Raw genomic sequence first — 21,247 nt, 5'->3', positions numbered from 1 at the left:
GAGACCTATGGGAGGTTTCAGATTTCATTTCACAGCGGCAGCCTACCTCATAATCATCACTTTCGGCAACGGGACGGCGAAAAACAGAAAAGCTTTGAAGTGGATTTTGCTCAACAGGAGTTCTTAAAAGCTGGCCTGGCAGAATTTCCATTTTAGAGGGAGAATCCTGCAAACATCCCCTCCCTTCGGGGAAGGAACAAGGCAGATCCCTTTAATATGAGGGCCTCAAAAAAATGCTACTGGCAGCAGAGATCAAGTACCAAAAAAACAGTTGTGGGCACCCGATCACTGTATTAAAATGGCCCTTTCATTTTTATACAAAGTAAGATTATTTTTTATTAAGATAGTTGTGTTGGTCTGCAGTAGAATGGCTGGATTTGAGTCGAGCAGCACCTTACAGCAGGGATGTCAAACATGAGGCCCGCATGCTGGATCTGGCCCCTTGAGAGCTCTTATCCGGCCCGCGAACCAGTCGAGGTAGCCACCCCCTCCCCACTCTCGATCTGGGCTTTCAACGAACAGGTTTGCCACTTGCTGCCTCCAGATAGCGACCCTGGAATTCCTTGGTGGTCTCCCATCCAAACACTAACCATGGCTTCCCATGCTTAGCTACTGAGATCTGATGAGATCAGGTTAGCCTGGGCCATCACGGTCAGGGCTCTGCATTTGTAGGCCATGGGAAACCATAGTTTAAGATTTACAGTGATTAAAAAACCAAACTTCAGGCTGTGTTTTCAGCTCCTGCCTTGACAGACCCTCACTAACCATAGTTAGTGTGTGTGTGTGTGGGGGGGATTGCCAAGTTTGGACACTCTGTAGGGTTGCTAACTTCAGGTTGGGAAATTCCTGGAGATTTGGGGGTGCAACCTAGGGACAGCGGGGTTCAGAGGGGAGGGACCTCAGCAAAATATAATGCCATACAGTCCAACCTCTAAAACAGCCATTTCCTCCAGGGGATGTGATCTCTGTAGTCTAGAGATGAGCTGTAATTTTCAGAAATCTCCTAGCCCCAGCTGGAGATTGGCAACCCCAACAATCAGACTCGCCTTAATTGAAACAAAACCTGGTTTCAGGCAACCACTAAACCGAGCCAGTGAGAAAATGAGTCCGACGCCACCCCTGCATTTCCTCTAATAGCCCTGCTGGTGTCAGGGAAGGGGTAGAAGCCCTATTGGACCGAGGCTTTGCTCCTGGCAAAACCCCCCAGAAGGGGCTCCAACTCCACGGTTTGGAACTCCTCACCTTTGAAATCTTGCCCTGCGTCTGCCGTCTCCGTTTGCCGCACAGGAATCCCAGGGAGCTGGGAGATGTCCAGGGCAGTGTTCTTGTACTCGGGCTTGCTGGAAAAGTTTGCAAAAAAGAAAGGGAAAAGGATGAATTAAAGTCAGGTCATTCCAGAGGTGCAAGAAAACACTGCCTCGATCTCTCAGGTCATCCCAGAGGAACAAGAGACACTGCCTCGATCTCTGCACAGAAGAGGCAGCATCCTTGGAGTATGTATTCGAAGGTGTGGGCAGAGAGATGTCTAAAGTTTCATCGAGGGGGCAAGAAAAACACTGGGCACAGGGCAAGCCAGAGACTGGCCCATCCAGCCCTTCCTTACCCCCTCAATTTCCTGGAGGAAGATTGCAAAGAAACACTAAAAACACATGTGCCGACAGACATTTCCAGCAGTGGTATAGGTGTGGCTTTTGTGCTTGGACGCAATACATCCATCGCCCCATCTTCCTGAGAGTCAGTGTGGAATAAGATGCCAGACAAGGATCAGGGAGACCCAGGTTTGAATCCCCGCTCTTCCATGGAAGCTTGTTGGGTGAGCTTGGGCCAGCCATATATTCTCAGCCTGACCTACCTCACAGGGTTGTTGTGAAGATAAAACAGAAGAAGGGAGAATTATGTAAGCCACCTTGGGTCCCCACTAGGGAGAAGGCAGGGTATAAATGAAGTGGAATAAAATAAAATAAATCTTCCTGCTTTACACCAATCGTCCTGATCCAAGAGGCATCCTCCGAGATCCCCTGACCTTTGCAGAGGATGTAGCTGTGTATAAAATCAGAGGTCTAGTCCAGCATCCTCTGCAAAGGGGCAAGGGATCCTGGGATGCCACGCTAATGGCAGGGGGTGGCAAGAAGCCCTTGGCTGGCCCCATAGGAAGCGACACGCGTGGCTCACTGGCTAGGAACGTTCAGTGAGGGGAAAAAGTATTTGATCCCCTGCTGAATTTTCCCGTTTGCCCTCTGACGAAGAAATGACCAGTCCATAATTTTAATGGTAGGTCTATTGTAGCTGTGAGAGACAGAATAACAACAGGAAAACCCCCAGAAGACAAAAGTCAGAGATTGATGTGCATTATAATGAGTGAAATAAGTATTTGATCCCTTTGCAAAAGATGACTTAGTACTTGGTGGCAAAACCCTTGTTGGCAATTACAGAGGTCAGACGTTTCTTGTAGGTGGCCACCAGGTTTGCACACATCTCAGGAGGTATTTTGTCCCACTCCTCTTTGCAGATCCTCTCCAAGTCAGTAAGATTTCAAGGCTGATGTGTAGCTATTCGAAGCTTCAGCTCCCTCCACAGATTTTCGATGGGATTAAGGTCTGGAGACTGGCTAGGCCACTCCAGGACCTTAATGTGCTTCTTCTTGAGCCACTCCTTTGTTGCCTTGGCCGTGTGTTTTGGGTCATTGTCATGCTGGAATACCCATCCTCGACCCATTTTCAATGAGGGAAGGAGGTGCTCACCTGGCTGAGGGAAGGAGGTGCTCACCCAAGATTTGACGATACATGGTCCAGTCCATCGTCCCTTCGATGCGGTGAAGGTGTCCTGTCCCCTTAGCAGAAAAACACCCCCAAAGCATAATATGTCCCCCTCCATGTTTGACGGTGGGGATGGTGTTCTTGGGGTCGTAGGCAGCAATACTCCTCCTCCAAACACGGCGAGTTGAGTTGATGGCAAAGAGCTCGATTTTGGTCTCATCTGACCACAACACTTTCACCCAGTTCTCCTCTGGGTCATTCAGATGTGCATTGGCAAACTGCAGACGGGCCTGTACATGTGCTGTCTTGAGCAAGGGGACCTTGCAGGCTCTGCAAGATCTCAGTCCTTCACAGCGTAGTGTGTTACCAACTGTTTTCATGGTGACTATGGTCCCAGCTGCCCTGAGATCATTGACAAGTTCCCCCCGTGTAGTTCTGGGCTGCTTCATCACCGTTCTCATGATCATTGCAACTCCACGAGATGAGATCTTGCATGGAGCCCCAGACCGAGGGAGGTTGATAGCTATTTTGTGTTTCTTCCATTTACGAATTATTGCACCAACTGTTGTCACCTTCTCACCAAGCTGCTTGGCAATAGTCTTGTAGCCCAGTCCAACCTTGTGCAGGTCTACAATCTTATCCCTGACATCCTTGGACAGCTCTTTGGTCTTGGTCATGGTGGCTAGTTTGGAATCTGATGAATTGATTGCTTCTGTCGACAGGTGTCTTTTGTACAGGTACTGTAAAGAGCTGGGATTACAGGTAAGACCTCTCCCTTATAGCATGTGCTTCTAATCTCAGCTCGTTACATACAGTGAAGATACCAGGTAGCCTGACATCTGGCTGGTTGATAGGGGATCGAATCTGGCTGGTTGATAGGGGATCAAATCTGGCTGGTTGATAGGGGATCAAATACTTATTTCACTCATAATGCACATCAATCTCTGACTTTTGTCTTCTGGGTTTCTGGGGGTTTTCCTGTTGTTATTCTGTCTCTCACAGCTACAATAGACCTACCATTAAAATTATGGACTGGTCATTTCTTCATCAGAGGGCAAACGGGCAAATTCAGCAGGGGATCAAATACTTTTCCCCCTCACTGTAGTGATGCAAAGCAAAGCCAGAAGTGAAAAGAAGTCCAGGCAATTCTCTCCCTTCCCCCTCCCCGCACCCTTGCAAATCAGAGAAGAACCAAAGAAAGCAAACTTGAATGGAGTCTGACACATCCAGCCACCTGCAGGCTGGAATCAGCAGAACGGCAGCCGCTCCGGCGAGGGCCATCGGCACAGCATTGTCCAAGAACAAACAAGGACAGATTGAAATCGCAAACTCTCCCTTGTGGGAAAAACAGCCGGGTTTGGGGTTTTATTGTTAGCCCAGTGGGCAAAGTTGGAACTGGTTCAAAGAAGACCTCCTCTTCCCTGCCCCCTTCCATGGGGGAAGGGGCCCTATCCAGCCGAGTCAGGGCAGCTCCCAGTCCGTAGGCCACGGGTGGGCAGGAGCGAGCTGAGCCAGCGGGCCCCTGTGGGCTTGGCAGTGCTGTGCCTCTGTGTGGCTTTGGCCACGGGAGAGGTGCCCTCTCATGCAGTGGCAATTTGGAGAAGTGCCCCCCGCCAGCCATGCATGGGTCCTCTTTACCCTTCTTGCCTAGAGGGTGGTGTAGTGGGGTTATCCCAGTGATTCTTGACTTTCACAGCTAAGCACAGGTCGTTCTCCTCAACTGTCTTTGAAGCCACAATAAAAGAGTTAGGACATAAAAACAACACTCTGAAACAAGGCCAGTTATTTTTAAATTTACGATACATGCATATGATACCCGGGTCCTCAGGCGCTTGTTCAACGAGGTCCTGGTGTCTGGTGGCTCTCAGCCAACTCCTAATGCTGGGTGGGTCTCTTTCTTGCTGCGGGCCATTTTTAAGGGCCTGGGGGAGAACTCTGGGATTTTACCCTCAAGGTGGGGGTGACCGGTATAAGGCAGCTCTGCTCTCTTTCAGGGGGTCAAGGGGTCAACTAAAATCCTGGATGCCTCCTCCCAGTGCAGTGGAGAGTTCAGAGTGTCACAGACCCAGGTTCGAATGTCCGCTCAGCTTGCTGGGTGAGCTTGCTCCAGTCACACACACACACACAGCCTTGCCTACCACACAGGCTTTTCGTGAGGACAAAGGATAAGATTGTTGTTGGGGATAAAATGGAGGAAGAGAATGATATAAGCCATTTTGGGTCCCCAGTGAGGAGAAAGGTGGGGTATAAATGATGTAAATAAGTGCATCGCTCCCAAAACTTCAGCCTATCCCTCAAGGCTTATAGAGAGTCTTACAGCGTCCATTAAGAACTGCTGAGTTAACCCCTTGTTGTCACCAAGACTGCCCTGCAGTACAAGTCAGACTCCAGGGGAACCGATCTCTATGGAGATCTGTCGTAATTCCGGGAGATCCCCAGGCCCCACCTGGAAGCTGGCAACCCTGTGCCCTCTACCCACCAAACACACATCAGACTTGATCAGGGCAGGTCAGTGTTGGAGGGCAGGGATCTGCCGCTGCCTCGGAGAGTGCAGCAGTCTAAAGAAAGACCCCCCCGTACAAGTTGTCCCATTTCTTCGCAGCCGGCGGTTAGCAGATGCTGAATCAATTTTGCCTCGTTTCAGGACTCCTTAAAGCACCAACATTCACATGCGAGTCACACACGAAGCCCTCGGTTCTGGTCTTGCCCAAGGCATAGATTTGCTAGGTCGCCTTACTCATGCTACTATCCTTCATCGCACACCCATCTGCAATAGCAGGACAACGGACACTGGCCTATCTTACTGGCCTGGCGTACGGATTCCTCTGAAAATGTGAAATATTTTGACAGCTCTCAGCAGGATCTAGTAAATGCCAAACCATTACCACCAATCACTTTAGCAGAGATCCTGCCCCCACCCCAATGCCGGTTTCTATTTTCTATCCCCCCAATCCATTCCATTCTCCCCCACCGCCTCAGCAGGCCAAGAAACATTTTCATCTGTCCCATTTTGCAAAGTGGAGAAGTGGGGAGGGGGTGGGGGGGAGTGCAAGCAAGTTTCCATCACAGGAAGGCTGCAAGAAAGTTAATTAGCCTCTAATTACAGCACTAATTAACTAAAATACTAATCACCCTGACAAATCATACATTAGTATCGGCAATTGCTTTACAGGATTAGCATCATAATACTTCCCTTTGCTTTATCTGGGAGGAAGGGTGGAGGGGGAGAGAATATCGCTAATGACCATCTGCGGTAGCCCCAGTTCACAGATTTCTTTTATCTGTTTGGAAGGGTGTGGAGGAGGCGGGGGGGGGGGGGGAAGCCCCTCTTCAACAGAGAGGAACCTGCAGTTGCTAAGTGGGTTTTCAGTGCTGAAGTGGGGGAGGAGGAAGACTGGGGTGTGGGTCTGCAGAGGAGAAGCAGAGCCAGAAATCTAGAGAAGAGCGACACAATCAAGAGCTCTTCCGGGATTCCACCACTTGAAACCGCAGGGAAGGCAAGGGCAAAGGTGGAGGGGCTCCCCATATTAGAAAGGCTCTCTGAAAACACATAACGCTTCCTTTTAGCTCCATATGACCTAGTCCACAATTATTTCTTCAGACTGGAAGTGGCTCTCCAGGGTCCCAGACAGAGAACTAGTGTGGTGTAGCAGATACAGCAGGGCGCCTCAATGTGGTGCCTGGTGGGTTTCTAAAATTGGGTGGGGCCAAATGGGGCTTTTGCCCAGTTGGCCATTGGACCATTGTGGCTGGCTGGCTGGCTGGCTCCACCTCCCGTGGTGGCTATTTTGTGGTCGCACCCACCACCCTATGTCAGAATTCCAAAGGTGCCCTCAGGTTCTAAAAGGTTGGAGGCCCCTGAGTTAGAGTGTAGGACTTGGATCTTGGAGATGGGTTTGAATTCCCCTCTGCCATGGAAGCATGCTGGGTAACCTTGGGCCAGTCATATTTGACCTAGCCTACCTCACAGGGTTGTTGTGAGGGTGAAAAGGAAGAGGGAAGAACCATGTAAGCTGTTTTGGTTACCCATTCAGGAGAAAGGCAGGGTATAAATGAAGTAAATACTAAACAAAATTTCCTGTTTGCTACTCAAGATCCTTTTCCTGGATATTGAATCTGAGACCTTCTGTGTGCAAAGAAGCTTCTCTACCACTAACCAAAGCCTGGCTTACAACTTTTCTCTCCCTGTCATGCTAACTTTCTGCATTCAGGGAGCTTTCACATACAGGGAGAACTCAAATCAAATCCAAAGCAATCTATGTGAAATTCTTCAGTGGTCCTCACATGGTAGGAAGAAGCATATAACCAGAGCTGTGGACCCCGCTTTTGCCCCATGGGGGTCCGTTCACATGAACAAGTGACCGCAGAAGAATGCAGACGGTTTAGTGGCTGGGGGGGGGGGCTCTTGTATTTAAGCACATAAAAGAGGAATGCACAAAAATCAAACTGAGGTTCCACCTCCTGAATCACACAAGGTCACACACACTTCACATTCATTAAATGCAGAATCCCCCCCTCCTTCTACTTCACATAATTTATGCTGCTCTTGTTAATTGTTGAGAAGAGCAAGACAGCTTTGCCGGTGGGCTCGGCTGGAGTGTCTGCCTCCCCACCCCAACTCTCCTGGGGAATTTCGTTCAGCAACTGAGCCAGTCTCTGAAACAGCGGTTGACCCTTCCCGCACACTTCTGAAGCAGGTCTCTGCAGCGATAAGAACTAGGAACGTATTTTTTAAACGAAAGCTGAGAGCTCAGTTTAGTGCCCTATCCCACGTTCATTGCTTTCCCTACTCGAGACAAGATGCACACACAAAGCACGCTGGCTACTTGCTGCGCGGAAATAAGTAACCACAAAAGACATGTCGTGAGCAGGGCTGATTCTTGGCTAAGCTACCCAAGCAAGCGTTGGGGAGGTGTGTGGGCACAGTGGGGGTGCCAGTATGCTGCAGGGCCGGGCGGTCAGCCACTCATCAGCGGCATAAGAGGGAGCATTCCTGGCATCAGCCCTTGGGTTGGCAGAGCACGGGTGTAATTGCTTGGGGCAGCAAAATACCTGGCTGTGATCTTTGTACGAAGGACTTACCTCAGGATGTAGTTCACCCAGACCATGTTCTTCTCACTCGGGTTCTTGACGTTGACTGAGATGGTGGCACAGGACTGGACCCACACGAAGCCCCCGGTCTTCTGCAGCCAGCGGTAATAGCGGGTCACCACCTGGCCTTTGTTTAACACTGGAGAGGGGGGCGGGAAGAAGGGACAGCAAGGATTACCAGGACTGTCTGCAAGGATCCCAAATCTCTACCCCCCTTGCTCCAGGCCTGCACGGGCCATCAGCCAAACCAAGCAGCAAAACTTTCCTCAGGGCTTTGGGCGGCAAAGACACTCACGGGAGAGGGGCTACATCTCCCCTACCTCCTTAAAAAAATTATTCACATACAAAGATAAAAACAGAGGTGATCCTGCGGGTTGCATTTGCATTTATTTAAATCCCACTTTTCTTCCCTGTTGGGATAGAATGTTGTTTCGAACATCTCTCCCCCCTCCTCCATTTTCTCACAACAACAACCCTATGAGGTAGGCCAGGCTTTGGGACTGTGACAGGCTTCTGTGGTAGAGGTGGGGATTCGAACCCGGGTCACCCAGGGTTCTACTCTGTCACTCTATTCCCTATACCACACTGGCTACAGGCACTAAAAAGCATTACCAAATGCCAAGTGTTGTGCTGGAAGAAGAAGGAGAAGAAGAGTTGGTTTTTTATATGCCGACTTTCTCTACCACTTTAGGAAAAATCAAACCGGCTTACAATCACCTTCCCTTCCCTTCCCCTCCCTAAAACAGACACCCTGTGAGGTAGGTGGGGCTAAGAGAGTGTGACTAGCCCAACGTCACCCAGCTGGCTTCACGTGTAGGATTGGGGAAACCAACCCAGTTCACCAGATTAGCCTCCGCCACTCATGTGGAAGAGGAGTGGGGAATCAAACCCGGTTCTCCAGATTAGAGTCCACTGCTCCAAACCATTGCTCTTAACCACTACACCACGCTGGCTCTATTAGTAGCCCCCACCCAAGGGTGACCTACGGTCCAAGTGGCTTTGCCGGATGCCCTCCACGTCCTCGCCATGAATGAATCGGTAGCAGCTTTTGCCGACCAGCTCCGAGGGGCACAAGTCCATGTAATCGCTGATCCTGGGGAAAGGAGGCAGGGAAGGTTGCAGACGGAGACAGCAGAAGCAGCACGAAACCCCAAGAGAGGGGCGTTGCTACACTCTGCAGAATGCTGACCCACACCCATGGATGCAAGCGGTCTCGGACACAGATCAACGGTGCGCGGTGCAGGAGAACTACGGAACGGACTGTGCATACATGCAGTGTGCGTGTGATGCTAGTGCCACTAACGCTTTCCATCTCAAGCACCGCAATGCTTCCAGCCAGCGAGACGCTTCCCCGAGCCAGACAGCCAGACCACTGCCCCCCCACCCCCAGTCCCACCACTCACCTGCTCTCGCAGTACACAATCTGCAAGTCCATGTTGACCCGGAAGACAAACATGTGGCACTCGATGCGAATCTCGCTGAGTGTGGAAGGTGGGAGGGTGTGAGCCAGGGCCACCATGCCCATCACCCGGCCCAGCACTGTGTGGGTGTGGGAGAAGGAGGGCAGGCGGGGGCGCAGGCGGCCCGTCACGTGAATCACCTGCGGGAAGGGGGGGGAGAGAGCTGCTGTGGGTCTCAGTCCCCCAAAGTGAGCGACTGGGCGGGCTTCACTCTAGCAGGAAAGACTGAGGGGTTTAAGCTTTTCTCCCTGTCTTGTATATCCACAAGTAGATGTATCCATTAGAGCAGGGGTCCCCAGTGTGGTGCCAGCAGGCACCGTGGCACCCTCCCACACATTTCCCAGCACCTGCCAAGTGCTTTTAGAAGGCAGGGCCAGCTGGGGCTTTTGCCTAGCAGAGCTTCTGATTGGCCACTGGCGATCTGACTGGCTGTGCAGACTTTTTTTTAAAAATGCGACCAAAGGTAAGCCATGTCTAAACAAGAAAAGACTTTTAAATATGCTCATTTTAAAAGGCACCCTGTTAAACAGAGCTACTGCCTGAAGATGTTGAAGATTTACTATTAGAGTTATGCGTAACCCCACTCCCTGACATTCTGAAGATGACTCTGGCTCCTGCAGCGGCCATTTCATAGCTGCGCCCACCACCCTGTGGTATAAATTTTTGTTCTGAAATTGATAAATTGTTTTTTTTTTTACTCTCTGACTCTGATTCACATGTCACCTTCAGAATGTCTCAATTTGCTATTGCGGCCAGGAAGATTAGAGCTCTTGAAGCTATTAAGAATTTTTTTGTATAGGAAAGCAAATGAGTGCAATATTTGTTTTAATAGCGATTCTGTATGAAATAGTTTTTATCCAGGCAATGATATTGATGCAATTTTATCCCTTTTTAAGCTTTTTGTACATATGTAAGGATATTTTGTAACGGCCTATGGCTAAACAAATAAATGAATTCTCTCTCTCTTACCACCCTGTGTCAGAATTCCAAAGGTGCCCGCAGGCTCACAAAGGTTGGGGATCCCTGCATTACAGCCATCATCTGATTTAAGATATAACAACATAAGAAAGGCCATGCTGGATAAGACCAAGGTCCATCAAGTCCAGCAGTCTGTTAATACAGTGGCTAACCAGGTGCCTCTAGGAAGCCCACAAACAAGACGGCTGCAGCAGCATTGTCCTGCCTGTGTTCCACAGCACCTAACATAATAGGCATCTCTGATCCTGGAGAGAACAGGTATCCACCATGACTAGCATCCATTTTTACTAGTAGCCATGGATAGCCCTCTCCTCCATGAACATGTCCACTCCCCTCTTAAAGCCTTCCAAGTTGGCAGCCATCACCACATCCTGAGGCAGGGAGTTCCACAATTGAACTATGCTTTTTATGTTTTAATGAATTCACTAACATTAAAGTTGTGGAAGATTTTATTTTGTAATGGGGCATATCTTAGAAGGGGCATTCCCAGCCTCTTTGGGAGAGAAGGAGAAGTCCTCTTTTAACATGCATTGGCACTAAAAGCAATGCATGTTATTTATCAAAACCTTCCGCTTACTTTGTCAGCTGATTTAAGATGGTTGATCAGCTAAGGCAACAGAGGAAGCGCTGCAGCCTAATACGTGTGTACCCACGGCATGCCCACATATGCAGAACAACCTTCCTGAGTTAATCAACGCTCAGCACCCGCTGGCAGCAGGAATCCATTCATTTAACAAAAAAAATCCACATCCCTCCAAGTCTCGAGTAAGGATATCCCTTGCCTCATAACCGAGGCTTGTATCGTATGCATTACTAAAAGGGATCCCCACCGAACCCTGCATTCTGCATCAAGGATAGCAGGATTCTGCTTCTTGCATCATTTATTCTGCCTTATCATTTGGCATAATTTACGCAGCACCTGCTAGACACTGGGGAGAAGCCTCGTGAGTCTCCCACATCCCGACTCCCTTTCTGGCATCCACCATTTCACCAGACTTTTGCCTACACCAGGGGTCCCCAACCTGGTGCCACTGGGCACCATGGTGCCCCACAAGATACCTTTCCTGGCACCACCAAGTGTTTTGAGATAGTGGGCTGGGCCTGGTTGGGTTTTTGCCCAGCAAGGCTTCTGATTGGCTGCTGGAGATTTGATTGTTTGTGCAGATTTTTAAAAACATTGCTTTGGCATCAGCTGCCACCACAGATAAAGGATCTTCACTGTGTGACTGAAGGTGAGCAGCAGCCATTTTGTGGCTGGCTCCGCCTCCTGTGGCAGCCATTCTGTGGATGTGCCTGTGTGATGTGCTGTGCCACAGGTGCCTGCAGGCTTTAAAAGGTGGGGTACATCATGCCAATCTTTACAGCCAGGAGAACTAGAAACTTTATTTTAAAAAAAATGGAAACTGAAATTCTCAGGCTGATGCGCCCTGCGTGCTTCTGCAGACTATACCGGAACTTCTGGGTGGGGGGCAGAAAGGCGTCAGCGGGAAGGCCACCATGTGTGGGGGGTTGTCACTACCTTGTAGCCGGAAGTCTTCACGTGAAGCCCCCTCTTGGTCAGGGTGGATTTTAGGCGGATGAAGAAGGAGCGCTCCAAGGCATCAGCCTCTGCTGCAGGGGGACCAGCGGGATCTAAGAGGGGAAGAAGAGGCCAGCACAAGCATTGGACTTCCCGAATACTGCCCCACTCACTCATACAGTGCATTTTATAAAGACCCAGTTGCGTTCCTCAGCAGCTGAGCCAACTCCCGCCTGGCTAATAATTCTGATTTGTTTATTTTGTTACCCCGCCCAGCATGGAACTGACAAGAGATCCCCAGAAGATCAGACCTTCAGCAACACAGGCAACCCTGTGCCCCCCAAACAAACCCTGGGTTGGATCCACTGTATTCACGGAGGTGCTTTAAAGAGGGCCTTGAATCGGGGACGGCTCCTTCGGCTGGAGGAAAGGGGCTCGATGCATGCAGCCCCCATCCCCAAGACTCAAGTCACAATCGGGCAGCATATCCGTAAACAGTGTCTCTCCATTGTGACCCAGTGCATGGCCACAATCTTAGCTTCGCTTACAATAAACAGGAGTCTTGTCACACCGGAAACCTTTATTCCAGCATAAGCTTTCCAGGATGCAAGCTGTGGTTGCTCATTTGGCAGATGACAGGTGCCAAGTTATGAAAAAAGGGTTTTTAAAAACAGAACAGCCCAAAGGGCTGGGAAATTGAGGAAGCGCAGGGTGAGGAGGTATGTAAAACTCAAAACGAACCAAAGAAAAGCAGGAATTGGCGGCGATGTCCCTGGCACACGGACAGGGCCTGAACTGGTGGCAGTTGATCCAACAAAGGATCTTGGGGACCACGGTGGACACCTCAGTGGAAATGCTGGACTCGTCTGCCCCAGCAGTAACAGAGGACCATTCCAGCTAGTGGTTGACAAGGGGGAGCTTAAAGAGCATCGTACAGTGGAACCCTGACTTTTTCTTTAAAAAGTGTAGACTCTCTCCTGGAGAAGACATCCATCAAGGGCCATTAGTTGTGATAGCAGACAGAACCTCCATGTTCAGAGGCAATGTACCTCTGAGTTACACCGGGGACAGAGAACAGGGGAGGGCATCAGCTGCCCTCACCGGTGCTTTGCTTGCAGGATTCCTGGAAGCTTCCACTCGGCTCCAGTTTGGATCCGACGCGTTGGACGAGAAGGACCCCTCGGTCTGATCCAGCAGGACTCTGCTTCTGTTCTTGGGAGGAAACGCTGGGAGCACAACGCTGATCTGCTATTCTCTTTTACTCTCCAGCTCGGTATAAATCTTTCACTAGTTTCCCCAGATAAAAGCCAAGCCGGCGAATATCAAGCGGGCGGGCAGGCGACTCACGATTCCCTTTCACTCCTCTTGCTCCGTGCCCTTTGTTCTTGCAGGCTGTCATGGGGAGGGGGGAGGATAGCCGGACAGTCGGTGGAGGCATCTGCCGTGGGGGGGGGACGGGACAAGCTAACCAAATCTCCTAGCCCAGTCCTCTGCCATCCCTTGGAAATTTGCTGTGCGGATTTTGTTCAAGGAAGTGTGCAAAGGACGGAGGGCTTTGATTAGAGGACGGGGCACCCAACTGCCTGCATTTGCTCAGGTGTTTTCCTTGTAAACGTGGCTTGTCCCCCATTCCTCTGCTGTTGCCCCCTATTACCAAAGCCAGGCTATATGCAGGCAGGGATCCTCCTTTTTAAAGACATGTTACAATGCAGACAGCTACTGATAGCCCCAGACAAACTAGGGTTGCCAACCTCCAGGTCGGGCCTGGTGATCTCCCGGAATTACAGCTGATCTCCAGACTCCAGAGATCAGTTCCCCTGGAGAAAATGGCTGCTGTGGAGGGTGGGCTGCTTGGCAGCTGAGGTCCACCCTCCTCAAACCTCATCCTCACCAGGCTCCACCCCCAAGTCTCCAGAAATTTCCCAACCCAGAGTTGGCAAACCCACACAACAGGGGGCAGTGGGTTGCCACAGGGGGCGGCTCCTTGCGCTATGGGTGGGCTGGAACTACAGGTGGCAGCCCAAGGCCTCCGTGAACTCAAGAGTCAGCAGCCCCAGCACCATTAGGGAAGGGTGGAGAGAAAGAGAACCACCGACCCAGAGAGCAGGAGGGCGCCACGAAGCAAGGAATCGGGGAAGGAGGTGGAAAGAGCAGCCGGAGGAATGGGGAAGAGAGGACTGGGGCCACGAAGGCCTAGATTAGCAGACCCCAAAGTTTGATGCTGCATTGGCTGCTGGCGCACCCACTTTGGAACAGGGCAGCAGGGGAGGGACGGACTCCATCTTCAGCTTGGGAACGGCTTGGGAGCTACCAGCCCAGAAAAGAATATTTCTGGATTAGCATTTCAATGTTGCTTTTCTCACCAAGGATGGTGGCAGAGATGCCCAATTTGTAGCTCTTGGAAGGGAGATGTCCATGTCTGTCTGTGTGTATATAAATGCAAGAGGGAGGAGAGATGTAGCGATCCAAGATGCCTGGATTCTCTTCCAAGCCCTGAGAAAGGGAATTCGGGAAAGGCTCCCAATTATCACACTTACTTCTGTCCTTGTTTATCTGTTACCCATCAGGAAAAAATAGAATTTGGCGCTAGGATAACAGACAGGTTGTTTTAAAAATTAATTGGGTCATCTGGCTTTGGATGAAAAATGTGCATTTGCGTTAAGGAGGGGAGGGCCGGTCAGTGGCCAGGGTCCTGGGGAGGGGACTCCATGCACTCCGGTACAGCAGAGGAGAGAAGAAGCTAATGCTTGACTTTCAAGCAGCCCTGACTAATAGGGGAAAAAACTGGAGAAAGCAACAGAGGAAGCGAAAATGGAGAGGGAAGAAAGATAGAGCTTTTCAGCTGTAAAGGTAAAGGTCCCCTGTGCAAGCACCGGGTCATTCCTGACCCATGGGGTGACGTCACATCCTGACGTTTACTAGGCAGACTATGTTTGCGGGGTGGTTTGCCAGTGCCTTCCCCAGTCGTCTTCCCTTTACCCCCAGCAAGCTGGGTACTCATTTTACCGACCTCGGAAGGATGGGAGGATGAGTTGACCTCGAGCCGGCTATCTGAAACCAACTTCCGTCGGGATCGAACTCAGGTCGTGAGCAGAGCTTGGACTGCAGTACTGCAGCTTACCACTCTGCACCACGGGGCTCTTTTTTCAGCTGTGGGCCCATCTTTTTTGCACACATTAGGAATGATTCCGGAAGCACCCGCAAGGAGTGATGTGTTTCTGTGAGGGAGGCAGAGAATGGGGAAAGGAGAGAGAAGATCATTCCGCGCCGGCCATCTTGATGTCCTTCACTCCATCAGGTTTTCTGGAGACTCCAGGAAACACTGCTTCCAAACTGACTGTTTCCCCTGTTCACCTCCCATATACTGGTTAAGACCTGGGATGTGGTGAGCGTTAATGATGTTGTGCCAACTTCTGGGGGTTTTCCAAGGCACGTGCAGTCCAGTGAGCTGGCAAAATGCTACTTACTACCCAGGTTAGGAGGAGTGGCTGACAATGACCTTAGTGATGAGGACAGCTCCTCCTAAGAAAGCTTCTTCTTTTTTGAGTCAAGTCACAACTGACTTATGGAGACCCCTTGTGCGGTTTTCAAGGCAAGAGGCGTTCAGAGGTGGTCTGCCATTGCCTGCCTCCGTGTCACGACCCTGGTATTCCTTGGAGGTCGCCCATCCAAATACCTGCCAGGGTCGATCCTGCTTAGCTTCTGAGATCTGGTGAGATAAGGAAGCTTAAATGTCCACAAATCAGTTTTTATATGTGGGGTAGGGACCAGACTCCCGGCTCAAGCAGCCGGCTCAAGCCTTCCATCCTTGAGTCAGCCTTCCATCCTTCCGAGGCCGGTAAAATGAGTACCCAGCTTGCGGGGGGTAAAGTGTAGGTGACTGGGGGAGGCACTGGCAAACCACCCCGTAAACAAAAGTCTGCCTAGTAAACGTGGGGATGTGACGTCACCCCATGGGTCAGGAATGACCTGGTGCGCTTGCACAGGGGGACTACCTTTACCTACCTAGGGGCCAGACTCACCCCCCACCCTCTATCTTCAACCAGATGGTTCTTGGGATTCCCCCTGTGTAACAGCTGCATGGGCCTCACCCCCACTGCTGGAAGCCTGGCAAGGAAAAACCTCCCCTTCTCCGTTACCCACCCCTGGTCTGCTTTTTTAACTCTAATGCACAACTGCACAAATTTTAATTTTTTTTTAAAGCAAACTAGGAGAAGGAAAAGCTTTGCTGCTTGGATGCAGGGATGACCCAACCCCTTTTACCTCTGCAACGGGCATGGGCATCAAGGGATCTTTGAGCCCCAGCCACATATCCCCTTCTCGCTGATTGTGGCACTACTTGGTCCCAGGGGCCGTGGAGAAATGCACAAGCCGAGAAGTCTCCGGTTCAAATCCCACCTCTTCCACAAACCTATTAAGGGGCTTCATCAAGGAACACATGAACACATGAAGCTGCCTTATACTGAATCAGACCTTTGGTCCATCAAAGTCAGTATTGTATACTCAGACCGGCAGTGACTCTCCAGGGTCTCAGGCAGAGGTCTTTCACATCACCTGCTTGCTTAGTCCCTTTAACACAAACACAAAGGGACTAAGCAAGCAGGTGATGTGAGAGCCAACGTGGTATAGTGGGTAAGGATGGAGGTTTGGAGCAGTGGACTCTAATCTGGAGAATCTGGTTTGATTCCCCACCCCTCCACAAGAGCAGCGGACACTAATCTGGTGAACTGGGTTGATTTCCCCACTCCTACACATGAAGCCAGCTGAAGGACCTTGGGCTAGTCACAGCTCTCTCAACCCCACCTACCTCACAGGGTTTCTGTTGTGGGGAGGGAAAGGGAAGGTGACTGTAAACTGGTTTGATTCTCCCTTAAGTGGTAGAGAAAACTGGTATATAAAAACCAACTCTTCGTCTTTAACTGGAGATGCCGGAGATTCAACCTGGGAATTTCTGCATGCCAAGCTGAAGTTCTATCACTGAGCCACAGCTCTTGCTTGTCTTCTGCAGCACTGATAATAACACTGGCCTACCTGGCAGGGCTGTTATGTGGATGGCTGAAACAAATACATGCCAAGCACTATCAGAACTCAAAGAGGGCAGCTTCATACTAGGGGTTCTTGTGGGGAGAGGGTGGAATCTCTCCATGCAGGGAGCCGTTGAGTTACCAAGTATCCATACCCGATTCAGAGGCCTCTCGTAGCCCAGCAGCAGCCAACAGGGAAGCTTTGGGGCGACTCTGTGGAGAGGGGCCTGAGGGGGGCTTCAGCCCCAGCTGTTCAGCAACTTCCGGGTGGTCCCCTGGATGGACGTAATCAAAGATGCTGCTCCCAGTAAGCTCCACCTGGAAGGTAAAGAGCATCCTCAGCACAGGTAGCCGGGTAAAAGCTTTCCGAATCGGGGCCGTCCCGCGCTTAGGGCCCCCCCTTCCTCCCAGCCCCCCAAATTTCATTTCAAACATCACTCACTCCCCAACATACCGGTTCCCCTAAGTATAGCCCCAACGGCGCCTGCCTGGCAATTCTGCAAAAGAGCCGCAGAATGTTGCAACGCTGCAGAATTTAGTCTGTCAAGAAAAGTGGCAAGATTCTAACCCTCGAGGTTGTGAAGTTCTGCTGGAAAGCCTGTGAGGCCGAAAGGAGTTTCCCGGCCTCTTCCTGAGATTAACAGAACTATACAAGACAGCCACTTCTGCAAACGGAATATTCCAAAACAGGAGAGAGCATGCCAGCTTGAGCAGAGAGACATTTGGAAAGTCAGAAAATTACAGTCCAAAATGTGCCTCGCTCACTCTTAGCTGCCTTCTTCCAACTGTTGCTGCTGGGGTTTGTGTTTTAATTCTGACGCCGTTTAGTCCCCCCCAGATCGTATTTATTTGTGGCGTTTCTGTGCTGCAGTTCTCCTCTGCGAACAGTCCGAAAGGGGACAACACAGTAATTAAAACCACCGCATTAAGCAAAGACACACACACACATTGTCAACTAATGTTAAATATTGCCCACCTTGAGTGTCCTAGCAACAGAAAGCTGGGATAGAAACACCAAGCTTGGATCAATATAGAAATCACTGCTATATGCTCGGAATTCATTTTTTTTCCTTCTTGTCTGAGAACGTGGATTTATTTGCATCGAAACAAAACAAGACGGTTCCGTGTCATTTTCAAGCTATCCAATACCCAGAGTCCGAAGCCCAATTTTCCTGCCTCTGGTGTAAGCGGGCCCCAATTTGGACTGCCTTTTGTGGGTCTCTCCTAGGTTCCAGAATACTGGAGTTGCCTGTGCATATGTGCCATCCACCCACAGTATGCCCTCTGTGCACTGGCAGCAGCTGCCGTTCTAAAGAACCCCACCATGCCACCCTCTTCTCGGAAAAACAGCCCCTCCCCCCCGCACTGCCGTGACCCGCACGCCACCCCGCCTGCCGACCCGGCGGCACCTGATTACCATGCAGACGGCTGGGGAGAGCTGCATTGCCTGATTTGAATACGAAAGGTCAAAGCTTCAGGTTAACATTTCCCACATCATAATGAAGAGGGGGAAGATCAATAAATAATAATGCAGAGGTATCGGCTTTCCCTTGTGCATGGGGGTCAGGTGCATTTAAAGGAGCCGGTCCTCATTAAAGATGCGCCAGCTACATCCAATTTGAAAGAGTGCAGAAAGGATTTTTTTTAAGGGTGGAGGGAGAATGCAAAAGACAGCTGTTTGTGGTCTTGCCTGTAGGTTCCAAGTGCTTCTAAAGGAGCAATCCTCATTCAAAACGGGCTTGGTGCTAAATTCTGTACAGCACCTAGCACCATATCTGGCAGCGGCGAGGGCGCTCCAATGCACGGACTGCTGGGTATGGATACCTCCGCCCTGCCTCCCTGGTCTGATCGGGGTAGAAGGCAGAATGTTTAGGTTCCTTCCTGGCTGGCAGATCCGACATTTTTAATGTCAGGTTCCCTCTTTTAGCATCCATGAACATTTTTAGGCCTTTTCCCTTGCAATATATATTCTTTCTACCCTACAAAATATATCCAGCTTTATCACATTGTTCATTCTGATTATTCTACTGTTTCTACTGCATGGTTCATGGAGGAAAGGGGTGTTCATGGCTACTAGTTAAAATGGATACTGGTCATGATGCATACCTATTCTCTCCAGGATTAGAGGAGCATGCCTATTATCTTGGGTGCGGTGGAACACAGGCAGGACAATGCTGCTGCAGTCGTCTTGTTTGGGGGCTTCCTAGAGGCACCTGGTTGGCCACTGTGTGAACAGACTGCTGGACTTGATGGGCCTTGGTCTGATCCAGCAGGGCTTTTCTTATGTTCTTCCATTCTGCAATCCTGTTTTATCTCACCATTTGTCATCTTCTCCTGACGTTTCAGCATTCCTTCTATTTTTGCAAGCCAGTTTTAATGATAGCTTGTGTGTATGACGTTGCTTTTTTATGGTGTGGTTTATTCATGATGTAATCCACCCGGAGTTTTTGTGAAAAAGGCATACTACAAATGAAGTAAATAACTAAATTAGGAAGATGGGGGGGAGGCGAACGAGACGGGGGTGTCTGTCCTAAGAAAGAAGCTAGCGTACTGGTTAGAGCAGGGGAGTCCCCAACCTTTTTGAGCCTGCAAGGCACCTTTGGAATTGTGACACAGGGCGGTGGGCACAGTCACAAAATGGCTGCTGCAGGAGGCGGAGCCAACCACAAAATGTCAGGGAGGGAGGCTATATATACCTCTAATATACCTTCAATGTTTTGGGCAGGACACACATGTAGCTGCCTTATACTGAATCAGACCCTTGGTCCATAAAGTCAGTATTGCCTTCTCAGACCGGCAGCGGCTCTCCAGGGTCTCAGGCAGGGGTCTTTCACATCACCTACTTGCCTAGTCCCTTTAACTGGAGATGCAGGGGATTGAACCTGGGAGCTTCTGCATGCCAAGCAGATGCTCTAGCACTGAGCCACAGCCTTTCTCCATGGCTCTCTGGAGTCTCAGGCGGAGGTCTTTCGCATCACCTACTTGCCTAGTCCCTTTAACTGGAGATGCCTGGGGTTGAACCTGGGAGCTTCTGCATGCCAAGCAGATGCTCTAGCACTGAGCCACAGCCTTTCTCCATGGCTCTCTGGAGTCTCAGGCGGAGGTCTTTCGCATCACCTACTTGCCTAGTCCCTTTAACTGGACATGCCTGGGGTTGAACCTGGGAGCTTCTGCATGCCAAGCAGATGCTCTAGCACTGAGCCACAGCCTTTCTCCATGGCTCTCTGGAGTCTCAGGCGGAGGTCTTTTGCATCACCTACTTGCCTAGTCCCTTTAACTGGAGATGCCCGGGGTTGAACCTGGGAGCGTCTGCATGCCACAGCCCCTCCCCACAGCTCTGCTTAACAGGATGCCTTTTAATCTACACAGCCAATCAGAAGCCCTGCTGGGCCAAAGGCCCACCCACTTTCTAAAAGCACCTGGCGGGCACCATGTCGGGGACCCCCAGGTGAGAGATTTCCAGGAGAGCCAGGATGAAAAGAGGCCCCGGGAGCCTCAAGGGCTCTGCACCTGTGGGGTTCAGCCTGCACCGGGGCTGGACAGCCCGGCAGAAACTGCGCATACAGGGAGGGAAGAGTCACCTTCCTCCCCGCCCCCCTCGCATGCACAGACCCCCAACCTGCGCTCCCCCGCCCCGCCTCCCAAGGCCCGAGGCAAGGTCTCCTCCATCACAATTTAATGCCTTATCAAAGGCTCTTTTCTCCTTGCCTGGAGTTCGCTTCAGGTCTGGAATCTTTGCCAGAGAACAGGTTGAAAGGGGCCCAGTTTGTCAATGGGGGCCTCGGGGAGTGAGGGGGGGGATCCGCTTGAAAAGAGGAGCGGTCCCTTCCCCTTCACCACACCCCAGCCAGATGCGGGGGGGTGGGGGAATGGAAAGGCAAGCAAGGAGAGCTGTCCAAGGGGAAATGGAAAGGGGGGGGGTACGGACAAGCTAGACTCAAAATCATTAATTGGCACTAAATTATTTCTCTCAAGCAAAAGAAATAAAAGGCAGGCAGGGAGGGGGAAATAAGGCCATTTTCTACCCCCCAAACACCTTTTGTACTCTACATAATGGGGGCCCCCGCAGCGCTGACAGGGTGGATATTCTCCCCTCCAGTTCTTATTTATGGGTGGAAGAGAGTGGACTTTTCCTCCCTGCTTGGGGGCCACAGAAGCAGTGTGTGTGTGTGGGGTGGGGGTAGGGGTGGAGCTCATGGCTCTCCCCCTTCACAAGCACCCAAGCCCTAAACGGCACCGCCTGGGACAGCTGCATGCTGCGATTGCACGCATTTCTTCAGAGAACCGGGAGACTAAACTTAGCCCAGGCTCAGGCGGTTGGAATGAATGCATTTTCTTCCCCTGTTTATCCTCACTTACTTATTTCCTCCATCGATACCCCACTGTTCCTCCTGTGGGGCTTACCATACTCTCCCCCCT

General features: G+C 50.8%; 1 protein-coding gene across 1 annotated transcript in view; it reads right to left on the bottom strand.

Annotated features, from left to right (window-relative positions):
- NPAS1 (neuronal PAS domain protein 1) overlaps positions 1–21,247 on the bottom strand; it is a 59,776-nt gene that overhangs the window by 1,323 nt on the left and 37,206 nt on the right. Inside the window, exons 5-10 of the mRNA XM_056845950.1 lie at positions 16,984–17,146; positions 11,805–11,917; positions 9,251–9,447; positions 8,834–8,940; positions 7,839–7,986; positions 1,243–1,340 (exon numbers count right to left, since the gene is read on the bottom strand). Coding sequence (XP_056701928.1) covers positions 1,243–1,340; positions 7,839–7,986; positions 8,834–8,940; positions 9,251–9,447; positions 11,805–11,917; positions 16,984–17,146 — 826 coding nt within the window. The remainder of the gene's footprint in view (positions 1–1,242; positions 1,341–7,838; positions 7,987–8,833; positions 8,941–9,250; positions 9,448–11,804; positions 11,918–16,983; positions 17,147–21,247) is intronic.

Source organism: Euleptes europaea, chromosome 3 (assembly GCF_029931775.1).
Source record: "Euleptes europaea isolate rEulEur1 chromosome 3, rEulEur1.hap1, whole genome shotgun sequence".
In the NCBI taxonomy this organism is placed as follows: domain Eukaryota; kingdom Metazoa; phylum Chordata; class Lepidosauria; order Squamata; family Sphaerodactylidae; genus Euleptes; species Euleptes europaea.
The sequence above is the reverse complement of the archived record's forward strand: the minus strand, read 5'-3'. Positions and strand labels throughout refer to the sequence as shown.